Source organism: Oncorhynchus nerka, linkage group LG17 (genome assembly GCF_034236695.1).
Source record: "Oncorhynchus nerka isolate Pitt River linkage group LG17, Oner_Uvic_2.0, whole genome shotgun sequence".
Lineage (NCBI taxonomy): Eukaryota > Metazoa > Chordata > Actinopteri > Salmoniformes > Salmonidae > Oncorhynchus > Oncorhynchus nerka.
In genome coordinates this window covers 39,493,535-39,518,406 of record NC_088412.1, presented here as the reverse complement: position 1 = coordinate 39,518,406, position 24,872 = coordinate 39,493,535, and the positions used below count along the sequence as shown (strand labels likewise).

Below are 24,872 nucleotides of genomic sequence, written 5' to 3'. Positions count from 1 at the left end.
CCACCATCCCCTCTTCCCTCTTTCCTCTCTTTTTATGGCCCCCCTCTTCTTTTGCATGTCCTAGTGTGTTATTGAAAAATACAAGTTATAATAATGTAATGTAATATTATACAAGTTATAATAATGTATTGAACTGTGTACACTCGCTGAGATTACTAGCTTGATTTTCCTCTGGAAATTGTCACACACACACACTTTTATTACTTTATTGGGAGCCTGGGAGAAGTATAATGACTCAAAATCGACCTTGTATCAGTGTCTAGGCTGGCCAACGTCATCCTGCTCCCACATTACTCAACTAGGGAAACGATGCCCTCTGCTGGAGAGATGTATAAGCACTAATTAGACACACTCATTGGTTTAAACACACAACACACATATTACCTGACACTAGAAACCATTATTACAGCAGACACTAGTAATCATCACTACATACTAGACAGGCAGAAGGGAATTATAGGCTTGATCTACTTGCAGAGAGCTCAGTAATGACACTGTCTGTCTCACATGTGTGGAGGAACACATAAACAAACACGCTCCATTCAATCTGTATCACTGAAGCATAACAGATTCTGCGATAGAAATGTAAAGGTCATTTCTGATTGAGCCGACATATGCAGCATTTACAGTGAATGCGGTTTCCGCTAACGCAAGAACATTGTCTTTAAATTTCAATCAAAACACTGTAAACGCAAACGCTGTAACACTGAATTTCCGCAATACGGATTGAATAGAGCCTTAACTCTTGTCACCAAACTGCCACTGCTGAATGCTAGTAGCAGTGATTTTGTTGAATGACTTGTTTAAGTTAGAGCTTGGAAAGCTTGCCCTCTAACTTAATTAATTAATATTCTCCTCTATCTCCCTTTTTACGTGATATCTTACAGTTATGATTATCTCCTCTGTCATGCATCTTTTCTTCATCTAGCTCTTCCTCTTTCTTGCTCTCTCTCTCTCTCTCTCTCTGTATATATATACATATATATATATATAGAAATTAATCAAAATATATTTTATATTTCAGAATCTTCAAATTAGTTACCCTTTGTCTTGATGACAGCTTTGCACACTCTTGGCACACTCTCAACCTGCTTCTTGAGGTAGTCACCTCGAATGCTTGAAGGAGTTCCCACATATGCTGAGCACTTGTTGGTTGCTTTTCCTTCACTCTGCAGTCCAACTCATCCCAAACCATCTCAATTGGGTTGAGGTTGGGTGATTGTGGAGGCCAGTTCTTCTGATGCAGCACTCCATCACTCTCCTTCTTGGTCAAATAGCCATTACACAGCCTGGAGGTGTATTTTTGGGTCATTGAAAAAACAAATGATAGTCCTACTAAGCAAAAACCAGATGGGATGGAGTATCGCTGCAGAATGCTGTGGTAAGCATTTTGGTTAAGTGTGCCTTGAATTCTAAATAAATCATTGACATTTTCACCACCACACCTGCTCCTCTATGCTTCACAGTGGGAACTACACATGCGGAGATCATCCGTTCACCTACTCTGCGTATCACAAAGACATGGTCGTTGGAACCAAAAATCGCAAATTTGGACTCCTCAGACCAAAAGACAGATTTCCACCGTTCTAATGTCTATTGCTCATGTTTCTTGGCCCAAGCAAATCTCTTCTTCTTATTGGTGTCCTTTAGTAGTGGTTTCTTTGCAGAAATTCGACCATGAAGGCCTGATTCACACAGTCTCCTCCGAACAGTTGATGTTGAGATGTGTCTGTGACTTGAACTATGTGAAGCATTTATTTGGGTTGCAATCTGAGGTGCAATTAATTGATGATTTCTGAGGCTGGTAACTCTAATGAACTTATCCTCTGCAGCAGAGGTAACTCTGGGTCTTCCTTTCCTGTGAAGGTCCTCATGAGAGCCAGTTTCATCATAGCACTTGATGGTTTTTGCGACTGCAAATTTTCTTCATTGACTGACCTTCATGTCTTAAAGTAATGATGGATTGGCATTTCTCTTATTTGAGCTCTTCTTGCCATAATATGGACTTGGTCCTTTACCAAATAGGGCTATCTTCTGTATACCACCCATACCTTGTCATAACACAACTGATTGGCTCAAACGCATTAAGAAGGAAATACATTCCACAAATGAACTTTTAACAAGGCACACCTGTTAATTGAATTACATTCCAGGTAACTACCTCATGAAGCTGGTTGAGAGAATGCCAAGAATGTGCAAAGCTGTCATCATGGCAAAGGGTGGCTACTTTGAAGAATCTCAAATATTAAATATATTTTGATTTGTTTCACACTTTTTTGTTACTACTATGTGTTATTTCATAGTTTTCATGTCTTCACTATAATTCTACAATGTAGAAAATAGTAAAATTAAGAAAAACCCTTCAATGAGTAGGTGTGCCCAAACTTTTGACTGGCACTGTATATCTTCCCCAGCTCCTCCTCCCCCCTCCTCTCTCTCTAAATCCCTGCTCACATGTTTGGCTGAGGCCAGTCCAGTGCGTCCATCCGACAGACAGACAGGGAGGGAGGGTGTGGGTGTGGGGAGGGAAGAGGACGTAGAAATTATCCAGCCATCCCACAGATTTTGCTCAGCTGCTCAAGTTGTAAATACAACGTGTTAAGCTGTCTACATATACAGTTTGACGCATATGTTTGATAAATCCAAAGTGTGCACCACACCGACACTGCAACTGCCTCTGCAAAGCAATACTGCAAGGCAAACGCAGTGTTTCATTGGAAAATAATTCTGGTGTACCAAAATGCAATGACGCTGTCGGTGTGATCGAATGTATTTCAGGACTCATCTGTAATAAGGGTTAAATAAATAAATACTTAAGGTTGCAAATCTATCTGACCATCCATCCATTTACAACCGCTCACATTACATTCAGGAGATAAATAATAGAAAGCTTTCATGAACTATGGTTTAATACTAACACACGCGCACAGACACACGTGCACACATTCATACACAAAAGCACAAAACAGTCAGCCATACTCATAACTTAACATCAAAATGGTCAAAAGGGACAGAAAAGTAAAAACAAAGAGTACAATTAGTTCATATGCAAAATAAGTATTCTTTTGATTTTCTATGGAGAATAATAAGGAAGGAGAGAGTGCCAGAAAAAATTATCAGAAATGTCAGGTGGGTTGTTGTGTCTTATGTTGTTTGTTTTAACATGTACAAGAATGTTCAATGACGTGTCAGTGTACGTTTAGCGGATGGGTTTCTTCAGGGCCTCGTCCACCTCCTCCTCAGGACACAGGGCGTGCCACTGGGCTACGGGACGTCTTGGATTGGCCAGCATGTCTGACCAATGGCGAAGGCCCACCCCTGAGGCACCGAAGCCGATCCAAACCTTCCCGATGGCGTCGTTGCTGCCCAGCTTGTCGTAATCGTACACTGTGATCAACACTTGGACTTTCTGCAAGAGGAAAGGGAAGAGCGGAAAAAGCGTCAAGTTTAAAAAGTCAGATGAAATCAAAATACCACCACATGTACAGTGTTGTTCAACATACAGCAGGAAATGGCAGGAGAGTGCAATGTTCTAGAGAAACACCGGGAGAGTCCTCAAACACAGGTCACCCAACCCACAGGAAAACCTGTTATCACAACCCCAAGATGTCTTCCTTATGGGAAGTTTGTTGTACATGCCTGTATTTGGCCAAATGGAATCTCGAAGCTGAAGCTTTCGTTGAAGTAGGGGTTCAGAGTGTTCTGTTTGACTGTTGTCTTCTTCTTCTTCAGCCGCTTGCCTTGGTGCTGCAGCACAACTTTAACGAAGGGATCTGGTAGGAGAAGCCATGGGGTAGAGAGGAATGTTAGTTACAGAGGTCAAACAGAGGGTGAGCCACTTGGATGAAAAACTGTCAGAAGAAATTATTATGCAGTAAATTAATGTGTAGTGTCTGCAACTCTGTAATGCTGCCCAATGGTTTAAGTTGAATTACTTCAACAAAATGTAGGCAACCAGATGTCATTAATAGGTCACAGCATGGCTACTATTAGCTAGTTGAGTTTACCATCACAGAATGTCTAGTTTTGAAAAAAAAGAGTGAAACGTCACAGCATGGCTAGTATTGACTAGGAGAGTGTAAGGATTAATAGAAGCTCACCTGACAAGCCTCCGCAGTCCATCGCCTTCAGGTGCTTGGCCTCCATGATGTTGATGGTCAATTTACCGGCCGTGGGGACGTAGCGCAGAGAGATACAGATGTCCCCTAGCTTCTCTACCTGTGACCAGACAAACACAAACAGGCACGTAGATAGAAAGATGTATTAAAACAGACAGTTCGATATAGTTTGATATGCAGACACAGACAGACACAGACAGGTAGACGTAAAAAAAAAGCATGCACCCTAAATCCAAACAGACTGTATTTCTCTGTCCTCACCTCCTCTTTCTCTCCTCCAACCAGATCCCTCCATTCGTGGAGTGGCTGAGCCAGGTCCACACTGTTCATGGGGATGGAGATCTGTCCAATCACGTCGTGTTTACCAAAGCGATCAAAGTCAAAGACCTGTAGGACCAGAGTCTGACCGCCCAGCTCCTGGTAGGGGATCTGTGGAGGAACACACAGAACAGGAAGGAGACGGTCAAGACAGAGTGTTCTCGACTACATAAACCTCAGTACTGTAAGAGCTTTTCTAAGGATTTTACATATACACATGAATGAATACAACATCTCTATATCACTGTCTGTTCTCCAGCACCCCATACTGACCTTGAAGATGAAGGTTTCATTGAACACTGGGCAGAGATTCTTGCGCTGGACTTTGGTCTCAAACTTCTTCTTCTTGTCTGGCAGCATGTAGACCTTGACATAGGGGTCTGAGGTGCCGCCCATGTCCATGGCTGGCAGGTTTTCCGCCTGCAGGATACCCACAATCAGCTGGAAGAAGGGGCAGAGAGGGGGAAAAGGTTAGAGGTAAGAGGTTAGAGGTAAGATCTGAACACAGTGATAACTTAGGCGGATTTCAGCTGGGATTCAATCCATATGGGGATTGCAATGCAGCTTTTAAAGGGAATGATAAATGCTGCAAATGACTTCTCAATCGGAAACGCAGCAAAATTACACCTGAGATTTTTCCAAACACAAACGGAACACTTCAAAACAACGGCACAGGACTTCATCCCAAAAATTATTTCATTTGTCACATATATGCAATGTTTTCCGGGATTCAATTCAAGCCGCATAATAGCGCAGTGCAATTAAACTGACTTTTAAATGTAAGAGCGATTTAGCGGATAGAAAATGTCCCCTCTAAAGGTCACAGCTTAATGCTCAGCCGTTAAGAGGAAAAGGTCATAGGTCACTGAGGACACAAATATGAGGTCAGAGGTTAAAGCTGAGAGCTGAGCAGACAAAGAACAGAGGTCAGAGAGCCTTTAGACGTGTTATTAGTCTGATCAAGGAGGTCAAATGTCAAGGAGGACAAGACAGAAATGCACACAAAAGCATGCACACGAATGCACACACACACACAGACACACACCTGGTTGTCAGTGAAGTTGTAGTCCAGGGTGAACTCCAGTTTTCCGAAATTCTCTTTTTCCTCCTCCTCTCCTTCCTTACCTTCTCCTTCCTAAATGAGAGAGAACATCAAATCAATTATTTATCACAGGTATCATTACACAGCCACTGCATTAGTCTCTCTCTTCACACAGTTACTGACATTACATCTGGAAATCACTTCAGATAATTTCAAACCCAGTTGCAAATTAGGTACTTGAACCCATTATTGCCCTCCCTCCTTCTGTCTCCTCTCCTCTCACCTTGCCCTCCTCTCCTTCTCCGGCTCCCTCCTTCTTTCTTCTGCCTCGGCCTCCTTTCCTCTCGCGTGCTTTCTTGGGCTTCTTGCCCTTGTTGATGCACTTCTTCCAGATACAGAAACCTAGACAGGCCACCAGAGCCAGCACCACCACCACTATCGCTCCTATTGCCCACATGGGAACTGGGGGAGAGATAGACATAGGCCTTATATAGCCTTATGATATCTATAATACAACATACATAACAACATACATATAACATACATATAATACTTATGTAGCCTTATGCTATCTATTATAGAACATACTGTACATAGGCCTTATGTAGGGTTATGACATATACACTGAGTGTACAAAACATTAACTTCTTCGATATAGGGGGCGCTCTTTTAATTTTTGGATAAAAAAACGTTCCCGTTTTAAACAAGATATTTTGTCACAAAAAGATGCTCGACTATGCATATAATTGACAGCTTTGGAAAGAAAACACTCTGACGTTTCCAAAACTGCAAAGATATTACCTGTGAGTGCCACAGAACTGATGCTACAGGCGAAACCAAGATTACATTTCAAACAGGAAATGCCCCAGATTTTGAAGGCGCTTGTGTTCCAATGTCTCCTTATATGGCTGTGAATGCGCCAGGGAATGAGCTTACACTTTCTGTCGTTTCCCCAAGGTGTCTGCAGCATTGTGACGTATTTGTAGGCATATCATTGGAAGATTGACCATTTTACACTACATCTACCAGGTGCTCGCTTGGTGTCCTCCGTCGCAATTATTGCGTAATCTCCAGCTGCGTGTATTTTTCCATTTGCTTCCGAGGAGAAACCCAACTGCCACGAATGATTTATCATCGAATAGATATGTGAAAAACACCTTGAGGATGATTCTAAACAACGTTTGCCATGTTTCTGTTGATATTATGGAGTTAATTTGGAAAAAAGTTTGGCATTGTAATGACTGAATTTTCGTTTTTTTTTCTTAGACAAACGTGATGAACCAAATGGAGCGATTTCTCCTACACAAATAATATTTTTGGAAAAACTGAACATTTGCTATCTAACTGAGAGTCTCCTCATTGAAAACATCCGAAGTTCTTCAAAGGTAAATTATTTTATTTGAATGCTTTTCTTGTTTTTGTGAAAATGTTGCCTGCTGAATGCTAGGCTTAATGCTATGCTAGCTATCAATACTCTTACACAAATGCTTGTGTAGCTATGGTTGAAAAGCATATTTTGAAAATCTGAGATGACAGTGTTGTTAACAAAAGGCTAAGCTTGTAAGTGAATATATTTCTTTCATTTCATTTGCGATTTTCATGAATAGTTAACGTTGCGTTATGGTAATGAGCTTGAGGCTATCCCGGATACGGGATTGCTCGACGCAAGAAGTTAAGTACAACTTCATAATATTGAGTTTTACCCTCCCCCTTTTGCCCTCAGAACAGCTTCAATACATCGGGGCATGGACTCTACAAGGTGGAGAAAGCATTCCACAGGGATGTTGACTCCAATTCCTCCCAAAAGTTGTGTCAAATTGGCTGGATGTCCTTTCGGTGATGGACCATTGTTGATACACACGGGAAACTGTTAAGTGTGGAAAAATCCAGCGGTGTTACAGTTCTTGACACCAACCGGTGCACCTGGCACCTACTACAATATCCTGTTCAAAGGCACGTAAATATTTTGTCTTTCCCATTCACCCTCTGAATGGCATACATACACAATCCATTTCTCAATTGTCTCAAGGCTTAAAAATCCTTCTTTAACTTGTCTCCTCCCCTTAACCTGTTAGTCCTATAGGGGCAGTATTTCATTTTTGGATAAAAAGACGTGCCCGTTTTAAGCGCAATATTTTGTCACGAAAAGATGCTCGAATATGCTTGGAATTGATAGCTTTGGAAAGAAGACAGTCTTACGTTTCCAGAAATGCAAAGATTTTCACTGTGAGTCCCTTAGAACAAATGTTTCGGGCAAAACCAAGATGTATGACCGACCAGGAAATGCACAGGATTTCTGAGGCTACGTTTTCCATGATCGCCTTATATGGCTGTGAATGCGACAGGAATGAACGGACTCTTTCTCTTGTTTCCCCAAGGTCTCTGCAGCATTGTGACGTATTTGTAGGCATATCATTGGAAGATTGACCATAAGAGACTACATTTACCAGGTGTCCCGCTAGGTGTCTGCGTGCCAATTGGTGCGCAAAAGTCAGGTCCCGGTATTTTTCCATTCAAATCTCAGAACAAACCAGGCTACAAGGACGGTGCTTTCAATGGAGAGAAATATGACAAACCACCTTCAGGATTGATTCAAACAACGTTTTCCATGTTTCAGTCGATATTATGGAGTTAATTCGGAAAAAGTTCGACATGTAGGTGACTGAATTTTCGGTTAGTTTCGGTAGCCAAATGCATAGTAACAAAAGGGAACGATGTGTCCTACACAAGAATCTTTCAGGAAAAACTGGACATCTGCTATGTAACTGAGAGTCTCCTCATTGAAACATCTGAAGTTCTTCAAAGGTAAATTATTTTATTTGATTCCTTGGCTGGTTTTTGTGAATATGTTGCGTGCTAAATGCTAATGCTAACGCTAAGCTAGCTATCACCACTCTTACACAAATTAGTGATTTTCTCTGGTTCTAAAGCATATTTTGAAAATCTGAGACGACAGGATTGTTAAGAAAAGGATAAGCTTGAGAACAGGCATATTTATTTCGTTTCATTTGCGATTTTTAAAAATCGCTAACGTTGCGTTATGCTAATGAGCTTGAGGCTGTAGTAACGATACCGCATGCGGGATGGGGCGGACTAAGAGGTTAATCTACACTGGTTGAAGTGGATTTAAGAAGTGACATCAATAAAGGATCATGTATTTTTTGGGGGGCCTTTTTTTTTAAGCAACTCAAAATATACAATATAGAAAAACAGAGTATACAACAGAGTATCCAAACATTACAGTCAGGGGAAAACAGACTATACATTATATAAAGACTTTGTAAAACAAATATTCAAAGGGATCATAGCTGTCACCTGGATTCACCTGGTCATGTCTGGAAAGAGCAGGTGTCCTTAATGTTTTGTACACCTAGTGTATAACACAACATACATAGACCTCGTGTAGCCTTATGTTATGGAACATTGATATCTGACATGTTATTGTGAGGAGTGATGGAAAGGAGAGCACAGGCGATGTGAAAACAATATTAACTTACTTTTGAGTTTATGATCTGTGATAAGTGGAGGAAAAGCAGGGGATGAAATGAAAGAGAAGAAATGATGAGAGGACATTACAGTGGGGCAAAAAAGTATTTAGTCAGCCACTAATTGTGCAAGTTCTCCCACTTAAAAATATGAGAGAGGCCTGTAATTTTCATCATAGGTACACTTCAACTATGACAGACAAAATGAGAAGAAAAAAATCCAGAAAATCACATTGTAGGATTTTTAATGAATTTATTTGCAAATTATGGTGGAAAACAAGTATTTGGTCACCTACAAACAAGCAAGATTTCTGGCTCTCACAGACCTGTAACTTCTTTAAGAGGCTCCTCTGTCCTCCACTCGTTACCTGTATTAATGGCACCTGTTTGAACTTGTTATCAGTATAAAAGACACCTGTCCACAACATCAAACAGTCACACTCCAAACTCCACTATGGCCAAGACCAAATTTGCAAATGAATTAATAAAAAATCCTACAATGTGATTTTCTGGGGTTTTTTCTTCTCATTTTGTCTGTCATAGTTGAAGTGTACCTTTGATGAAAATTACAGGCATCTCTCATCTTTTTAAGTGGGAGAACTTGCACAATTGGTGGCTGACTAAATACTTTTTTGCCCCACTGTATGTGAAACGAAATTACACACACAGAATGAACGATGGATGTGTGTGTGTGTGTGTGTTCATTGTGTTCAGGGCTCACTTGGCATGTGGGTGAGTTCGTTGAAGAACTTGCTCTTCATATTCTTGAACTGGTGGTCAGAGTGATGAGTGGAGGGAGGGACGGGGCCTGGAGGCGGCTCTTCTCTCTCCTCAGCCGCCCGACGGGGCCGTGCTTGCACACTGGCCAATTGCATCGCAGCTCAGCTAAAAGGCAGAGGAGACAAAAGAGCAATCACTTTCGAGTAGTTTAAGAAATATTTTAACATGCCATACATTCTAAACATCATGTTAAGTAAGTAAACTAGATAGGGTTAGGGTTGCTCCTAACCAACTCAGTGGCCTTGTGTGTTTCGAGTGTCTGCCCTGAGACTGGAAGGTTTGGAGTTCGTAACACTGAAAAAAAATGAAAGGTTCTTAAATGGTTCTTCCTCAGCTCTTAAGGTTCCTTGGAGAACTTTCCCCCATTTAAGAACCTTTGAGTTAAGTGTAGGGTCCTTGACCTGGCCTCTACGTTTCTTCAGAATTCTAAAAGGTTCTAGAAATGTGTAGAAGCCTGCAGATGTGTTCGATTCACAACAAAGTGGCTAGTGTTAACAACTGTTTATTTTCCAGTGTAACATTTCTAGTGTTGATTCAATAGTTAAATTAACACCCATTGGTGTAACGGAACCCCAGTGTTGATATTATTATCATATTCCCCAGCATTCTCTATTGCTGGTGAATTTTTGCATATTCACTTAGGTCTCACTTGTTGAAGGTCTCAGGATTGAAAGCATCAACTCTCTATCACCAGCAAACACAGTCATAGGTGGTACAAGTAACTAAAATCCACTGGAAAGGCGCCCTGGGAAATATGCACATAAGGCTTAAACCCTACAGCAGGGCTATTAAATTGCAGTCCTTTCGGGCAGAAACATTTCTGGTTTGGGATTTTTGTATGATTCTTCAAACAACCATCCCATTCCAGGTTCTCTAGAGACCATACAATGGTTACCATATGGAATTGCTCTCAATAACCTTATTTTGTTCCAAATTGCATATTTATTTTAAAGTGTACCCTGCTGAGTCATACCATTTTTCCCAAAATATGGTAATTAAGTCAACTGAGTCAATGCACCTTTGCTTGGTTGGCACTCAGCTTTAAATAGACAGATTGGTAGTTAAGGGCCTGTGATAGAATAGCGTCCGGTCCAGGGGTTGTACTGTAAAAAAAGCCAACTTAACCAACTGCTTAATCAAATCAAATGTATTTAAATAGCCCTTCGTACAATGCTTAATCAGCATTAATTAATCTGTGAGTTTGGTGAACATAAGAAAGACAATAAATTGAGCTAATGAGTGAACGTTTGTTCACTCAACAAACTTTGCTCACAGTAAACTGAATGTATTAAAACTTGTTGAGTCAAAATACAAATTCATGTTTGTCTTCACTGTAAAAAAGCCAATTTAACTTAATCAGCATTATTCTGTGAGTAGGGTGGACTTCAGAAGCACAATAAATGTAGCTTATGGGTGAGAGTTTGTTCACTTGACAAACTTCTCGAAGTTAGCTGAATTTGAAAAAGCTTGTTGTGTAAAATTACAAATCCATGTTTGCCTTTGGTAGGCAACACTGTATGTTGGGTCAGCTATATGCCCAAACTTTGTGCACTCACAATCCTATTGCAGCTGGTTACAATTACAATTCTACATAGAATTTTTATTTATTTTTATTTCACCTTTATTTAACCAGGTAGGCAAGTTGAGAACAAGTTCTCGTTTACATCTGCGACCTGGACAAGATAAAGCAAAGCAGTGTGACACAGACAACAACACAAAGTTACACATGGAATAAACAATAAACAAGCCAATAACACAATAAACAAGTCAATGACACAGTATATAAAAAAAGCAAGTCTATATACAGTGTGTGCAAAATGCATGAGGAGGTAGGCAATAAATAGACCATAGGAGCAAATAATTACAATTGATAAATTGTAGTGATAAATAAATGAGCAGATGATGATGTGCAAGTAGAGATACTGGTGTGCAAAAGAGCAGAAAAGTAAATAAAAACAGTATGGGGATGAGTTAGGTAGATTGGGTGGGCTATTTACCGATGGAATCAACAAACTGCTCGAAGTGACCTGAATTTGAAAAGTGTCAACGGGTGTATTAGAGGCAAAGTCAGCTGCAGGAGAGTAGGCAAACTTTTATTTTAGTTCCGAAAAACGAGAGCACTACATAAATCAAACGCGCTCAATTACACAGAACATAACAAAAGTAAAGCGCGTAATAAAATACCACAATAACATGAAACAATTACACACAAACATGATGGGAAACAGAGGGTTAAATACAAGTAGATTGATTGGGGAAATGAAAACCAGGTGTGTATGGAAAAGACAAGACAAATAGATATATGAAAAATGGAGCGGCGATGGCTAGAAAGCCGGTGACGTCGATCTATTTGTCTTGCCACCCGAACAAGAAGAGGAGCCGATGGAAGTTGTGACACCTTGACCCCCCACCTTGACACGCAGCTCCAGCGGCGTGCCGACACCGGCCTCGACCCGACGGACGAGGCGCAGGGCGAGGGTGAAACTCCCGCAGCAGTTCAGAATCCAAAACATCTGCAACCGGAACCCAGCACCTCTCCTCCGGCCCGTACCCCTCCCACTCCACGAGGTACTGAAGGCCCCCCACCCGACGCCTCAAATCCAGGATGGAACGAACGATGTACGCCGGGGCCCCCTTGATGTCCAAAGGGGGCGGAGGAACCTCCCGCACCTCAGATTCCTGGAGCGGACCAGTCACCACCGGCTTGAGGAGAGACACATGAAACGAGGGGTTAATACGGTAATCGGGGGGAAGCTGTAACCGGTAACTAACCTCGTTCAGTCTTCTCAGGATGTTAAATGGCCCAACAAACCGCGGCTCCAGCTTCCGGCAGGGCATGCGGAGGGGCAGGTTTCGGGTCGAGAGCCAGACCCGGTCCCCCGGTGCAAACACCGGAGCCTCACTGCGGTGACGGTCTGCGCTGGCCTTCTGGCGCAGCACGGCCCGCTGGAGGTGAACATGGGGGTAAATAGGTCTCCTCCGCACGCCTGAACCAGTCGTCCACCTCAGGAGCCTCGGCCTGACTCTGATGCCAAGGCGCTGGTACCCCTGGAAGGGGGAGAGGTTAGTAGAGGAGTGGCGCAGCGAGCCATCTCGGCCCAGTACACGAACGCCGCCCACTCCCCCGACCGGTCCTGGCAGAAGACCGCAGAAACCTGCCCACACCCTGGTTCACTCTCTCCACCTGTCCATTAATCTTGGGGTGAAAACCCAAGGTAAGGCTGATCGAGACCCCCAGACGTTCCATGAACGCCCTCCAAACCCTCGAAATGAACTGGGGACCCCGATCAGACACTATATCCTCAGGCACCCCTTAGAGCCGGAAGACGTGTGTCAACAAGGCCTCCGCAGTCTGTGGGGCCGTAGGGAGACCGGGCAGAGGAAGGAGACGGCAGGACTTGGAAAAACGACCAGGATCGTCGTTGTGGACCGTGGTGTTACCCTGTGAGGGAGGAAGATCGGTAAGGACATCGACCGACAGGTGCGACCAAGGCCATTGTGGAATGGCTAAGGCGTGTAGCTTACCTCTGGGCAGGTGCCTAGGATCCTTACACTGGGCGCACACCGAGCAGGAGGTGTCACGGGATACTAGGAGTGGTGGATTGGAATCAGGCGCAGAGAGCAGGGTTCAGTATATCGTGAATTTATTCTCTGGCAAACAAACGGTCACGCCAATACACAGGGCGCATAGAATAGACCAGCCCAAACACAGGACAAAACAGTCCGGAGAATAACCACATGAAAACCACAATCCAACAGAGTAACAAAAACAATCCCGCACAAAACAAGGGCGGGACAACCTACTATATATAGGGAAGCTAATAAACTAAAATACACACAGGTGAAACCAATAAGACAAAACCAACAGACAAACAAACGAAAAAGGGATCGGTAGCGGCTAGTAGGACGGTGACGACGAAGTTGGCAGGGGAGCCAACTTCGGCGGAAATGGTGACAGGAGGAAACATAAACCCTCATGTCCTTAGCCGAGGTGGGCCACCAGTACTTCCCACTCAGACAGCGCACTGTCCGACCAATGCCTGGATGACCCGAGGAGGGTGACGTGTGGGCCCAATATAACAGCCGGTTACGGACAGCAGGCGGAATGTACAGATGCCCAGCGGAACACTGGAAGGGAGCGGGCTCTGCACTTAATGCCTGCTCAATGTCCGTGTCCAGCTCCCATACTACCGAGAAACTCGAGGAGGCAGGTGAAGTGGAGGACCGAATGTACCCCTGACGCAGAGATTTGGAGAAATATGTCTCCATAGCCAACGTCTCCGCGTGTGACAGGGGATACACGTGACACCTGGGAAGTGCGGCATCTACCTGGAGGTTTATCGCACAATCCCCCCAACGATGGGGTGGTAATTGAGTCGCCTTCTTCTTGGAGAAGGCGAGAGCCAAATCGGAATATTTGGGGGGAATGCGCATGGTGGAGACCTGGTCTGGACTTTCCACCGTAGTAGCTCCAACGGAAACCCCTACACATGAGCACTCTCGCAACCACTTCGTGAGAGCCCGCCGTTGCCATGAAACAGTGGGGTCATTACAAGCTAACCAGGGCAGGCCTAGCATCATGGGAAATGCAGGAGAGTCAATGAGGAAGAGACTGATTCTCTCCTTGTGACCCCCCTGCGTCACCATACCCAGGAGAGCTGTGGCCTCCCTAATTAACCGTGACGCTATTGGTTGACTATCTAAGGCGTGAACTGGGAAGGGCTTAGCCACTAGAACAATGGGGATCCCTAAACTATGGGCAAATGATCTGTCTATGAATTTCACAGCTGCGCCTGAATCAACCAGCGCCTTATGCTGGGAATGCGGGGAGTTAACTTGCAATAACAGGGCAACAGAGGGTCCTGGATGAGAATGGTGAAGGCTCACTTGGGGTGACGCCAGAGTGCTCTGCCTGTTGCTTCGACCCCCAGAGGAACCAAACAGACACCGACCGGCAGTGTGCCCTCTGCTGCCACAGATGGTGCACGTGAAGGCCCCTCCTCCGGCCTCCCTGAGTGCAGCACCTCCCAGCCCCATAGGCACAGGAACGGTGGTACTGGGAGATGAAACCAACAGAGCTGCGTCTGAACATCCACGGGTGGCCAGCAGGTTATACAGCCAGATGGACAGGTCCACCAGCTGATCAAACATGAGGGTGGTGTCCCTGCCGGCCAACTCCCTGCAGGCTTCAGCGATAGTGGTCGATCAGGGCCCTGTTGTTCCATCCCGCTCCGGTGGCCAGGGTCCGAAAGTCCAAGACGAACTCCTGGGCGCTCCTCGTCCCCTGCCTCAGGTGGAAAAGACGTTCACCCGCCGCTCTACCCTCGGGTGGGTGGTCGAAGACTGCCCGGAAGCGGCGGGTGAACTCCACAAAGTGGTCCAGCGCCGCATCTCCTTCTACCCACACGGCGTTGGCCCACTCAAGGGCTTTCCCGGAGAGGCACGAGACGAGGGCGGACACCCTCTCACATCCCAAAGGAGCCGGGTAGACGGTCACTAGATACAGTTCCAGCTGCAGCAGGAACCCCTGGCAGCGTGCCGCTGTCCCATCAAACTCCCTGGGAAGGGCGAGACGAATCCCATTGGGACCGGGTGCAGGAGAGGCGAGTAGTGGGGACCACTGTTGTGCTGGGGAGGGCGCTTGAGGGACTCCCTGTCTCTCCCAGCGATCCATTGTCTGGACTACGCGATCCATGACAGCGCCGAGATGGTAGAGCATCGCCGTGTGCTCCCGGACGCGCTCCTCGACCCCTACAACAGGGGTACCTGCTCCTGCTGACTCAATAGATGGTGTGGAATTCTGTCACGATGTGCGCAAATGGTTGAAGGAAAGTCAAGTGCAGGAGAGCAGAGTTGGGTGATAACAGGAGCACTTTATTCATGCCCAAGGAAAACAGCGATTACGCCCAAAGTACACAAACGGTACAATAAACAAAACACACAGGTCAAACACATACCCGGCGCAATTCCACACACAGACATGGGGAGAACAGAGGGATATATACATTTAGTCAGATGAGGGAATGTGGATCCTAAATAAAAAATAAAAAATCTACCTCCATGCCTCCCTCCTCACCCCCTGACTCCGTCTCACCAACCCTTTCTCTTATCAGTTACTCTATCTCTCTCCTCCCTTCCGTGTCCCCCTATCTTGTTCTCGCTCCCTCCCTCCCTCCTTTCTCTCTTGGTTCATAACGTGAGTGTGTTGAGGTACAGTGAAACTCTCATTCTTATGCCCACTACGTCCATCACTAATCCCTCTGACTCCATCAAAGGCTGGCTGTTGGCACACACACATGCATGCACACACACACATACACACACACACACACACACACTAAAATGCACACAAGACCCGCTCTGTTAAATATGCATATGCATACCTCCATGCAAGGCTGCATTATGCCACACACACTCCAACCTTCCTACATCTGCTGTCCTCCTCTCACTGTGCACAGACACGTAACAAGATTCACTGCCAAAGGTAATCCCCAAATCCCAGAGCTTAACTAAATTAGGGACAGTTCAGTTTGCTCTCTGCTTCCGTCCCTCTCCTTATCCCCTACTATCCCTTATCCAACCTAAACCACTCCCATTAACCCCCACAACATCCCCTGCTGTCACACAGACAGATCCCACCTAGTTATCCAACCAACAATCACATTTCCATAACAATATCTGATTTGTGACTTGTCAAATTAACCTGTTAAATCCAAGCAGATAGAATGCATAAGCGCAGGATTAGTAAGCACAGCTATGTGATGGTGAGTGAGGGGAGGCAAAACATAAGACTGCTGGCTAATAGGCTTGTGACTTCATCAGTCAAGATCACACACACACACGCACACACGCTAACACACCCATACAAGCACACACACACGTGCACAATGCGGTGAGAGGGGGCTAGCTTGGTTGAGTAGCATAGGGTTGGCCACCACTTCTCACTCACAGTGGTATACTCCCTTAAACAGATCATGCTGGCAGAATGCAGGGAGTCAGGGCCGGACCTTACTGATTAGATACTGGTTAAATGCTTACATGCCTGACTGACCACTCTGTTGGAAGGTTATTTTTTCACTTCCGGTCTTGGCGAAAGTCACTGTTATTCCAAGGGTTTTATGGTCACATACTAGCATAAGCCTTTGGAGTGGTTTGTGCTGGACAAGGTCAATGGAATAGGCCTAGCTATACAGGCTACTGGTTGATTTTATTGGGCCATAGGCAGTTAAAGTTATTCTGGAATGAAGTATATAGCCAAAAAAATCTCCTTAAGAATTTGGATCGATGAACTCATGTTGGAAAGTGCCTGTCTAGATTCAGTAATACATTCGTTTTTTGCAAAGGTTAAGGTTAGGATTGAGAATGCGAGGACTGATATTGTGACCAATACTTCACATGACAGACAATACAACCATATGATCAAACGGTGGGTGTAGCTGGTGCATGGAAGTCAGGCGCAGGAGAGCAGAGATGAGTGGACAGAGCACTTTTACTGAGGCAATTATTACAACTGACGCAACCGCGTCACAGAACAAATGCCCAAAGAACAAGTGAGGCAGCACAAAGTACAACAACAAAGTACAAAGTACCGGCTGCCACAAAGCATGGCTTCAAAACAGATCCCGGGGCAAACCAGCCGGAAGCATGCCAACCTTGACAATAAACAATACCCCACACAGACATGGAGGGAACAGAGGGCTAAATACACATAGTAATTATGAGGAGATGTAAACCAGGTGTGCAGGAAAACAAGACAAAACAAATGGAAAATGAAAGGTGGAGTGGCGATGGCTAGAAGACCGGAGACGTCGACCGCAGAACACCACCCGAACAAGGAGCGGGACCGACTTCGGCGGAAGTCGTGACACATATATACACTAGCGGTAAAAAGTTTTAAAACACCTACTATTCAAGGGTTTTTCTTTATTTTTTAAACTATTTTCTACATTGTAGAATAATAGTGAAGACATCAAAATAATGACATAACACATGGAATTCTGTAGTAAAGAATAAAGTGTTAAACAAATCAAAATTTATTTTATATTTGAGATTCTTCAAATATCTTTTGAGCAAAATAGTTTTTTTTTACATAACTGCAAACTTCAAGGAGTAGGGCATTCAAGAATTTGGTTTGATGGAAAGTTATGATGTCATTGCCCCCCCCTTGCATGAGGAACAATACAGGAGCCACAAAGAACAAAAGAGGAAAGGCCCACCACCCCACTTGTTTAACGGTCGTCGGTGGAAGAAGGTGAGGACCAATGCGTAGCGTAGTAAGTGTCCATATTTTTAATAAAGAAATTGAACACTGAACAAAAACAACAAAGTGAACGAACGAAACCGAAACAGTTCTGTCTGGTGCAGAATACAAACACTCAACAGAAAATAATCACCCACACCACACAGGTGGGAAAAGGCTACCTAAGTATGATTCTCAATCAGAGACAACTAACGACACCTGCCTCTGATTGAGAACCATACCAGGCCAAACACAAAAACACCACATAGAAAAAGGAACATAGACAACCAACCCAACTCACGCCCTGACCATACTAAAACAAAGACATAACAAAAGAACTAAGGTCAGAACGTGACAACTTCTGCCATGTCATGACTTACCTGAACCACCCACTGAAATGTTCATCCAGAAGTGGCGTTCCTGGTGACCAGGGACTTTAATGCAGGCAAACTTAAATCCATTTTACCTAATTTCTACCAGCATGTCACGTGTGCAACAAGAGGGAAAAAAGTCTGGACCACCTTTACTCCACACACAGAGATGCATACAAAGCCTGCCTTCCATTTGCCAAATCTGACCAGAATTATATCCTCCTGATTCCTAAAAAGCTAAAACTGAAGCAGGAAGTACCAGTGACTAGCTCAATAGTGCTCAGATGACACAGATGCTACGTTACAGGACTGTTTTGCAGACTGGAATATGTTCCGGGATTAATCCAATGGCCTTGAGGAGTATACCACTTTAGTCATCGGCTTCATCAGTAAGTGCATCGATGACGTCCCCACAGTGATCGTATGCACATATCCCAACCAGAAGCCATGGATTACAGGCAACATCCGCATCGAGCTAACGGCTAGAGCTGCCGCTTTCAAGGAGCGGGACACTAATCCGGACGCTTAAAATAAATCCTGCTATGCCCTCAGAAAAACCATCAAACAAGCAAAGCGTCAATACAGGATTAAGATTGAATCCTAATACATCGGCTCTGACACTCATCGGATGTCGCAGGACTTGAAAACTTTTAAGGACTACAAAGGGAAACCCAGACATGAGCTGCCCAGTTACGAGCTAAATGCCTTTTATGCTTGCTTTGAGGCAAGCAACACTGAAACATGAATGAGAGCACCGGCTGTACTGGACGACTGTGAGATAATGCTCTCGGGAAAGCGATGTGAGCAAGACCTTTAAACAGGTCAGCATTCACAAAGCCGTGGGGCCAGACGGATTATCAAGAAGTGCACTCAAAGCAAGCTCGGACCAACTGGCAAGTGTCTTCACTGACATTTTCAACCTCTCCCTGACCGAGTCTGTAATACCTACATGTTTCAAGCAGACCACCATAGTCCCTGTGCCCAAGGAAGAGAAGGTAACCTGCCTAAAGGCCCCCATTAACATTGACAGGGCTGTAGTGGAGCGGGTCGAGAGTTTCAAGTTCCTTGGTGTCCACATCACCAACAAACTATCATGGTCCAAACACACCAAGACAGTCATTAAGAGGGCACAACAACACCTTTTCCCCCTCAGTAGACTGAAAAGATTTGGCATGTGTCCCCAGATCCTCAAAGAATTCTACAGCTGCACCATTGAGAGCATCCTGACCGGTTGCATCACCGCCTAATATGGCAACTACTTGGCATCTGACCGTAAGGTGCGACAGAGGGTAGTACGTACGGCCCAGTACATCACTGGGGCCAAGCTTCCTGCCATCCAGGACCTACAACTGCAAGAAAAAGTATGTGAACCTTTTGGAATTACCTGAATGTCTGCATAAATTAGTCATAAAATTGGATCTGATCTTCATCTTAGTCACAACAATAGACAAACACTGTGTGCTTAAACTAATAACACACAAATTATTGTATTTTTCTTGTCTATATTGAATACATAATTGAAACATTCATAGTGTAGGTTGGAAAAAGTATGTGAACCCCTAGGCTAATGACTTTTCCAAAAGCTAAATGGAGTCAGGAGTTATCTAACATGGAGTCCAATCAATGAGACGAGATTGGAGATGTTGGTTAGAGCTGCCGTGCCCTATAAAAGAAACTCACAAAAATGTTGTTTGCTCTTCACAAGAAGCATTGCCTGATGTGAACCTTGCCTCAAACAAAAAATATCTCAGAAGGCCTAAGATTAAGAATTGTTGACTTGCATAAAGCTGGAAAGGGTTACAAATGTATTCTCTACAGTAAGACAAATTGTCTATAAATAGAGAAAGTTCAGCACTGTTGCTACTCTCCCTAGGAGTGGCCGTACAGCAAAGATGACTGCAAGAGCACAGCGCAGAATGCTCAATGAGGTTAAAAATAATCCTAGTGTCAGCTAAAGACTTACAGAAATCTCTGGAACATGGTAACATCTCTGTTGACGAGTCTACGATATGTAAAACACTACACAAGAATGGTGTTCATGGGAGGACACCACAGAAGAAGCCACTGCTGTCCAAAACTTTTTTTGCTGCATGTATGAAGTTTGCAAGAGAGCACCTGGATGTTCTACAGCGCTTCTGGCAAAACATTCTGTGGCCAGATTAAACTAAAGTTGAGTTGTTTGGGAGGAACACATCATCCCAACTGTAAAGTATGCCGGAGGTAGCATCATGGTTTGGGGCAGCCATGCTGCCTCATGGCCTGGACAGCTTTCTATCATCGATGGAAAAATGAATTCCCAAGTTTATCAAGACATTTTGCAGGAGGCTATCTGTAAGGCTATCTGTCTGACAATTGAAGTTGGGTGATGCAACAGGACAACAACCCAAAACACAGAAGGAAATCAACAACAGAATGGCTTCAACAGAATAAAATACTCCTTCTGGAGAGTGGCCCAGTCAGAGTACTAAACTCAACCCGATTTAAAATGCTATGGCATGACCTCGAGAGCAGTTCACACCAGACATCCTAAGAATATTGCTGAACTGAAACAGTTTTGTCAAGATGAATGGTCCAAATTCCTCCTGACTGTTGTGCAGGTCTGATCCGCAACTAAAGAAACATTTGGTTGAGGTTATTGCTGCCAAAGGAGGGTCAACCAGTTATTAAATCCTAGGGCTCACAAACTTCTCCCACCCTACACTGTGAATGTTTACACAGTGTGTTCAATAAAGACATGAAAACGTATACTTGTTTGTGTGTAATTAGTTTAAGCAGACTGTGTTTGCCTATTGTTGTGACTTAGATGAAGATCAGATCAAATTTTATGACCAATTTATGCAGAAATCCAGGTAATTCCAAAGGGTTTAACATACTTTTTCTTGCCACTGTATATACTAGGCGGTGTCAGTTGAAAGACCAAAAATGGTCAGAGGCTCCAGTCGCCCAAGTCATAGACAATTTTTTCTGCTACCGCACGGCAAGCGGTATCGAAGCGCCAAGTCTAGGACCAAAAGGCTCCTTAATAGCTTATACCCCCAAACCATAAGACTGCTGAACAATTAGTCAAATGGCCACAGGACTATTTACATTTGTTTTGTACACTGCTGCTACTCATTATTTATTATCTATGCATAGTCACTTCACCCCTACCTCCATGTACAAAGTACCTCGACTAACCTGTACCCCCACACGTTGACCCTGTATCGGTACCCATGTATATAGCCTCGTTGTTGTTATTTTATTGTGTTAGTTTTTATTATTTTTTACTAGTTTATTTGGTCAATATTTTCTTAACTCTTCTTGAACTGCACTGTTGGGCTTGTAAGTAAACATGTCACGGTAAGGTTGTATTTGGCGCATGAGACAAATAAAGTTTGATTTTATTTTATTGAGATTTGAGTTCATCAACCCAAATTCTTGAGGGGCCATCACAAAATGAGACCTTAACAAACTGAAATGTTTCTGACTTTCTCTGGAAAAAATGTTTGGTAACCAGATTGCCAAGAACTATCATCTGTCTTCTATGTTTAGATTCTGAACAACAAGAGTGTGTAGGAAATAATCATGGCACACATCTTCAAACCTGTCTGTTTTGTGGGTTAGATACCAAGAAGACCGACCATGTGTTTCCCAATCTTGGTCCTGGGGACCCCAGGCAGTGCACATTTTCCCCTAGCACTACACAGTGACCTGATTCAAATAATCAAAGCTTGATTATGAGTTGATTATTTGAATCAGTGTAGTGTTAGGGCAAAAACTAAAATGTGTACCCCATGGACAAGGACTGGGGGGAGACACTGGAGTAGGACTATACTGGGCCATCTGTAACAGGTGGTCATATCCTAAACCCAATCCCAAACTGATTCCTCACCCCTAATAATAGGCACTTATTGACAACTTTCTGCAGACCTGAAAGAATTGGATGGCTATCAGGGAAATAGTTATCAGGCTACTGCCAGCTGGTATTGTTTACACCCATCCAGCTGTCTTTTAACTGTATGGGGAGGGACTTGTTTTGGGACTGGTGATGTGGGTCATATCTTAATGGGGGACACAGACCAGACACAATGCAAAACAAGTAGGTACAAACAAGGAAACTGAGGACAGAGTAGCGTACTAGCTGTGGTAAAGAGATGACAGGAGAGGTGAACAGCTGGCAGCGGGACTTTGAGAGGGTTCAAGGCTTAGTAGCTATGTGGTGAACTAAAGACAGTTCCATTATGGTCAGGATGTTGTTGGCTGACTGTATGGCCCTCTCTATTGTGCGAGTTAGTTAAATAAAATAGAAGTTGACCATCTGAGACTGGAATGCATTTTCTCATATTCATCATCACCATTGTCATCATCATCAAGCCTGCCTCGTGCAAACTGCATCCAACATGCAAACTGTATCCAACATCATAGCAGTACATCTCCTCTAATTTGATACTTTTGGCACCACTAACAGATACAACAGGATTTAACCCCTTACCAAGCAAACACGGTACAAGACACAAATGTGCCCGTCCAAAATTATTAAAACCCGAAATAAGCGGAAACTTTCATATAATAAGCTGAACATTTCATATTAGCTGGTTGTCACGCACGCAGGGAGCTTTGGAGGGGGGAGGGGTGGTCATTAGACATATGCACAGACAGAAAGTCCGAGTTGAGGTAGATATAGTATCATAATTGGTCAGTTATTTTTCACCTAGTTAAAGTAAACTGGAATAAAAATACATTATCGATCCAATTAAAGTGTCGCCAACTTTGGATCAGTGGAAACGGCTAAGCACCTAATAAGTAAAAGCATGGATAGGCCTATGGCTCACAATAAAGAATAGAATGTGAATGGTAGGCTACTCTCAAATATTACTTCAAATAAGCAGTAGAGCATGTCAGTTTTAAGATATATTAATCAGATATGGCAAATATTATGCCCATCAACCCTGGACGTCCCATGCGCCATAAGCGCTCGCTAGCGGATTTACCAAGCATAGCACAAGGGTTTGAATGACTTCTAGGCCATCTAATTATACACTTTTAAAATGCACCGTGTAAATGAAAGGCTACCACGTGAGCGTACGCCAACAGAACTCACCCAATTGAAATCCCCAATTTAAACCCAAACGTCTTCCTTTTGTTAAAAATGATGAATTCTGGCCTCGGTGTTGCGAGAACTGTTATGCTGATCACCACCTCCTCTCCCCGTCACGCTCTCTCTCTCCCCCTGTCCGTTAATCTCCCTTAATATTGTGGTGCCAACTACTTATCCACTTTAAGCCATTTGTCACCATTGATCTCACTCGAAATGCATGTGAAACACCAAAACACGAAATAACTCAAATGAATCTTTCCAGCTTTCCCCATCGGTCTGGCTATTAATCTCGTGCAATGCCTGGAAACTGTCCATTGCTGTGAGTGAACAAAATGACTTTACAGGCCATTTGTCAGTCTGGGATCCCCCCCATCTTACTGTGTCATGGTTCACCTTCATAGTGGGAGCGGAGCTAGTAAATGCAGTAAAGAGACCAATTTAGATTCACAATTTCAAAGGATGTCTGGTATCCTGTACATGTAGTTAAATTGTATTATGCATGTAACATACATTTTCACAGACCACTATGTGAACTAGTAAATGTGGTTCCTATGTGGTTCCCATTGCACTCCGTTATGGCCCTAGAGTTGACGGTTGTTTTATGGGCCCTGCATTAAGGCACTATGACAAGCTACTCTGGATAAGAGCGTCTGCTAAATGACTTAAATGTAATGTAAATGTAATTGCTCCCCTCTGTGGTCAGAGGTAGTGTCCCTTAAACCTCATGTCAACCTTTCCCCATTATTAAGACCCACGAAGTCACTGTAGTAGGCCTACAATTATCTATTTTCATTTCTATGAAGACAAAAGCACACAGATGTCGGCTTTGGGCAAGCAGCATTTGTATTAAACAGTTAAAAAATATATATTCTTCAGATTTAGTGCAGATTAATAATGACCAGTTATACTTAGTGAAAAGGACCCTTGTGTTGGTATTGAGCTGCTCAGTAAGTGCAAAGCACCAGAATAAACTGATAAGACACCCATTACTCAAAAGCAACAACTGGTGCACTACCATAAATAAACTAGAGCTTAATAAATCCTGGTTTTGCAAGCCAGAAGGTTATTAAGGAGAGATATAGTACGCATTGGAGAATTAGGACGCTTGTTCCGTACAAATAGGATAGCCATTAATTCAACATACCTAAACATACCTAAATAAAGTTTGGACTTGAGTAGTCTATCTGTATATGGGAAGTAGTCTGACTATCAAGAAGTAGCAGATAGATCTATATAAAACAGGTGAGGATAAATTAGGCTTGGTGAGAAGGCAGGGTAATTCTAGGCGAACCGAATAATTGAATCTGTACAATGCTGAAATAAATTAATATCAAAGGATGAGGTTAACTTAGTCTAGAGTAGTGAGATATGAGATATTAACGTTGAAAGTCCCAAGGAGAATATCCTACGGGTGAAATGTAATGTCCGATCAAAATATCAGC

At 43.6% G+C, this 24,872-nt stretch overlaps 1 protein-coding gene across 1 annotated transcript; it reads right to left on the bottom strand.

The window, feature by feature from the left end:
• Window positions 1-198: 198 nt before the first annotated feature.
• LOC115145509 (synaptotagmin-2-like) lies at window positions 199-23,576 on the bottom strand. The gene is made up of 10 exons (XM_029687039.2): window positions 23,434-23,576; window positions 9,685-9,848; window positions 8,976-8,990; window positions 5,762-5,940; window positions 5,482-5,571; window positions 4,710-4,877; window positions 4,380-4,547; window positions 4,101-4,218; window positions 3,640-3,773; window positions 199-3,409 (listed from the first exon to the last, which is right to left on the bottom strand). The coding sequence occupies exons 2-10, from the start codon at window positions 9,836-9,838 to the stop codon at window positions 3,200-3,202; spliced, it is 1,236 nt and encodes a 411-aa protein (XP_029542899.1). The 5' UTR covers window positions 9,839-9,848; window positions 23,434-23,576; the 3' UTR covers window positions 199-3,199.
• Window positions 23,577-24,872: the final 1,296 nt, after the last annotated feature.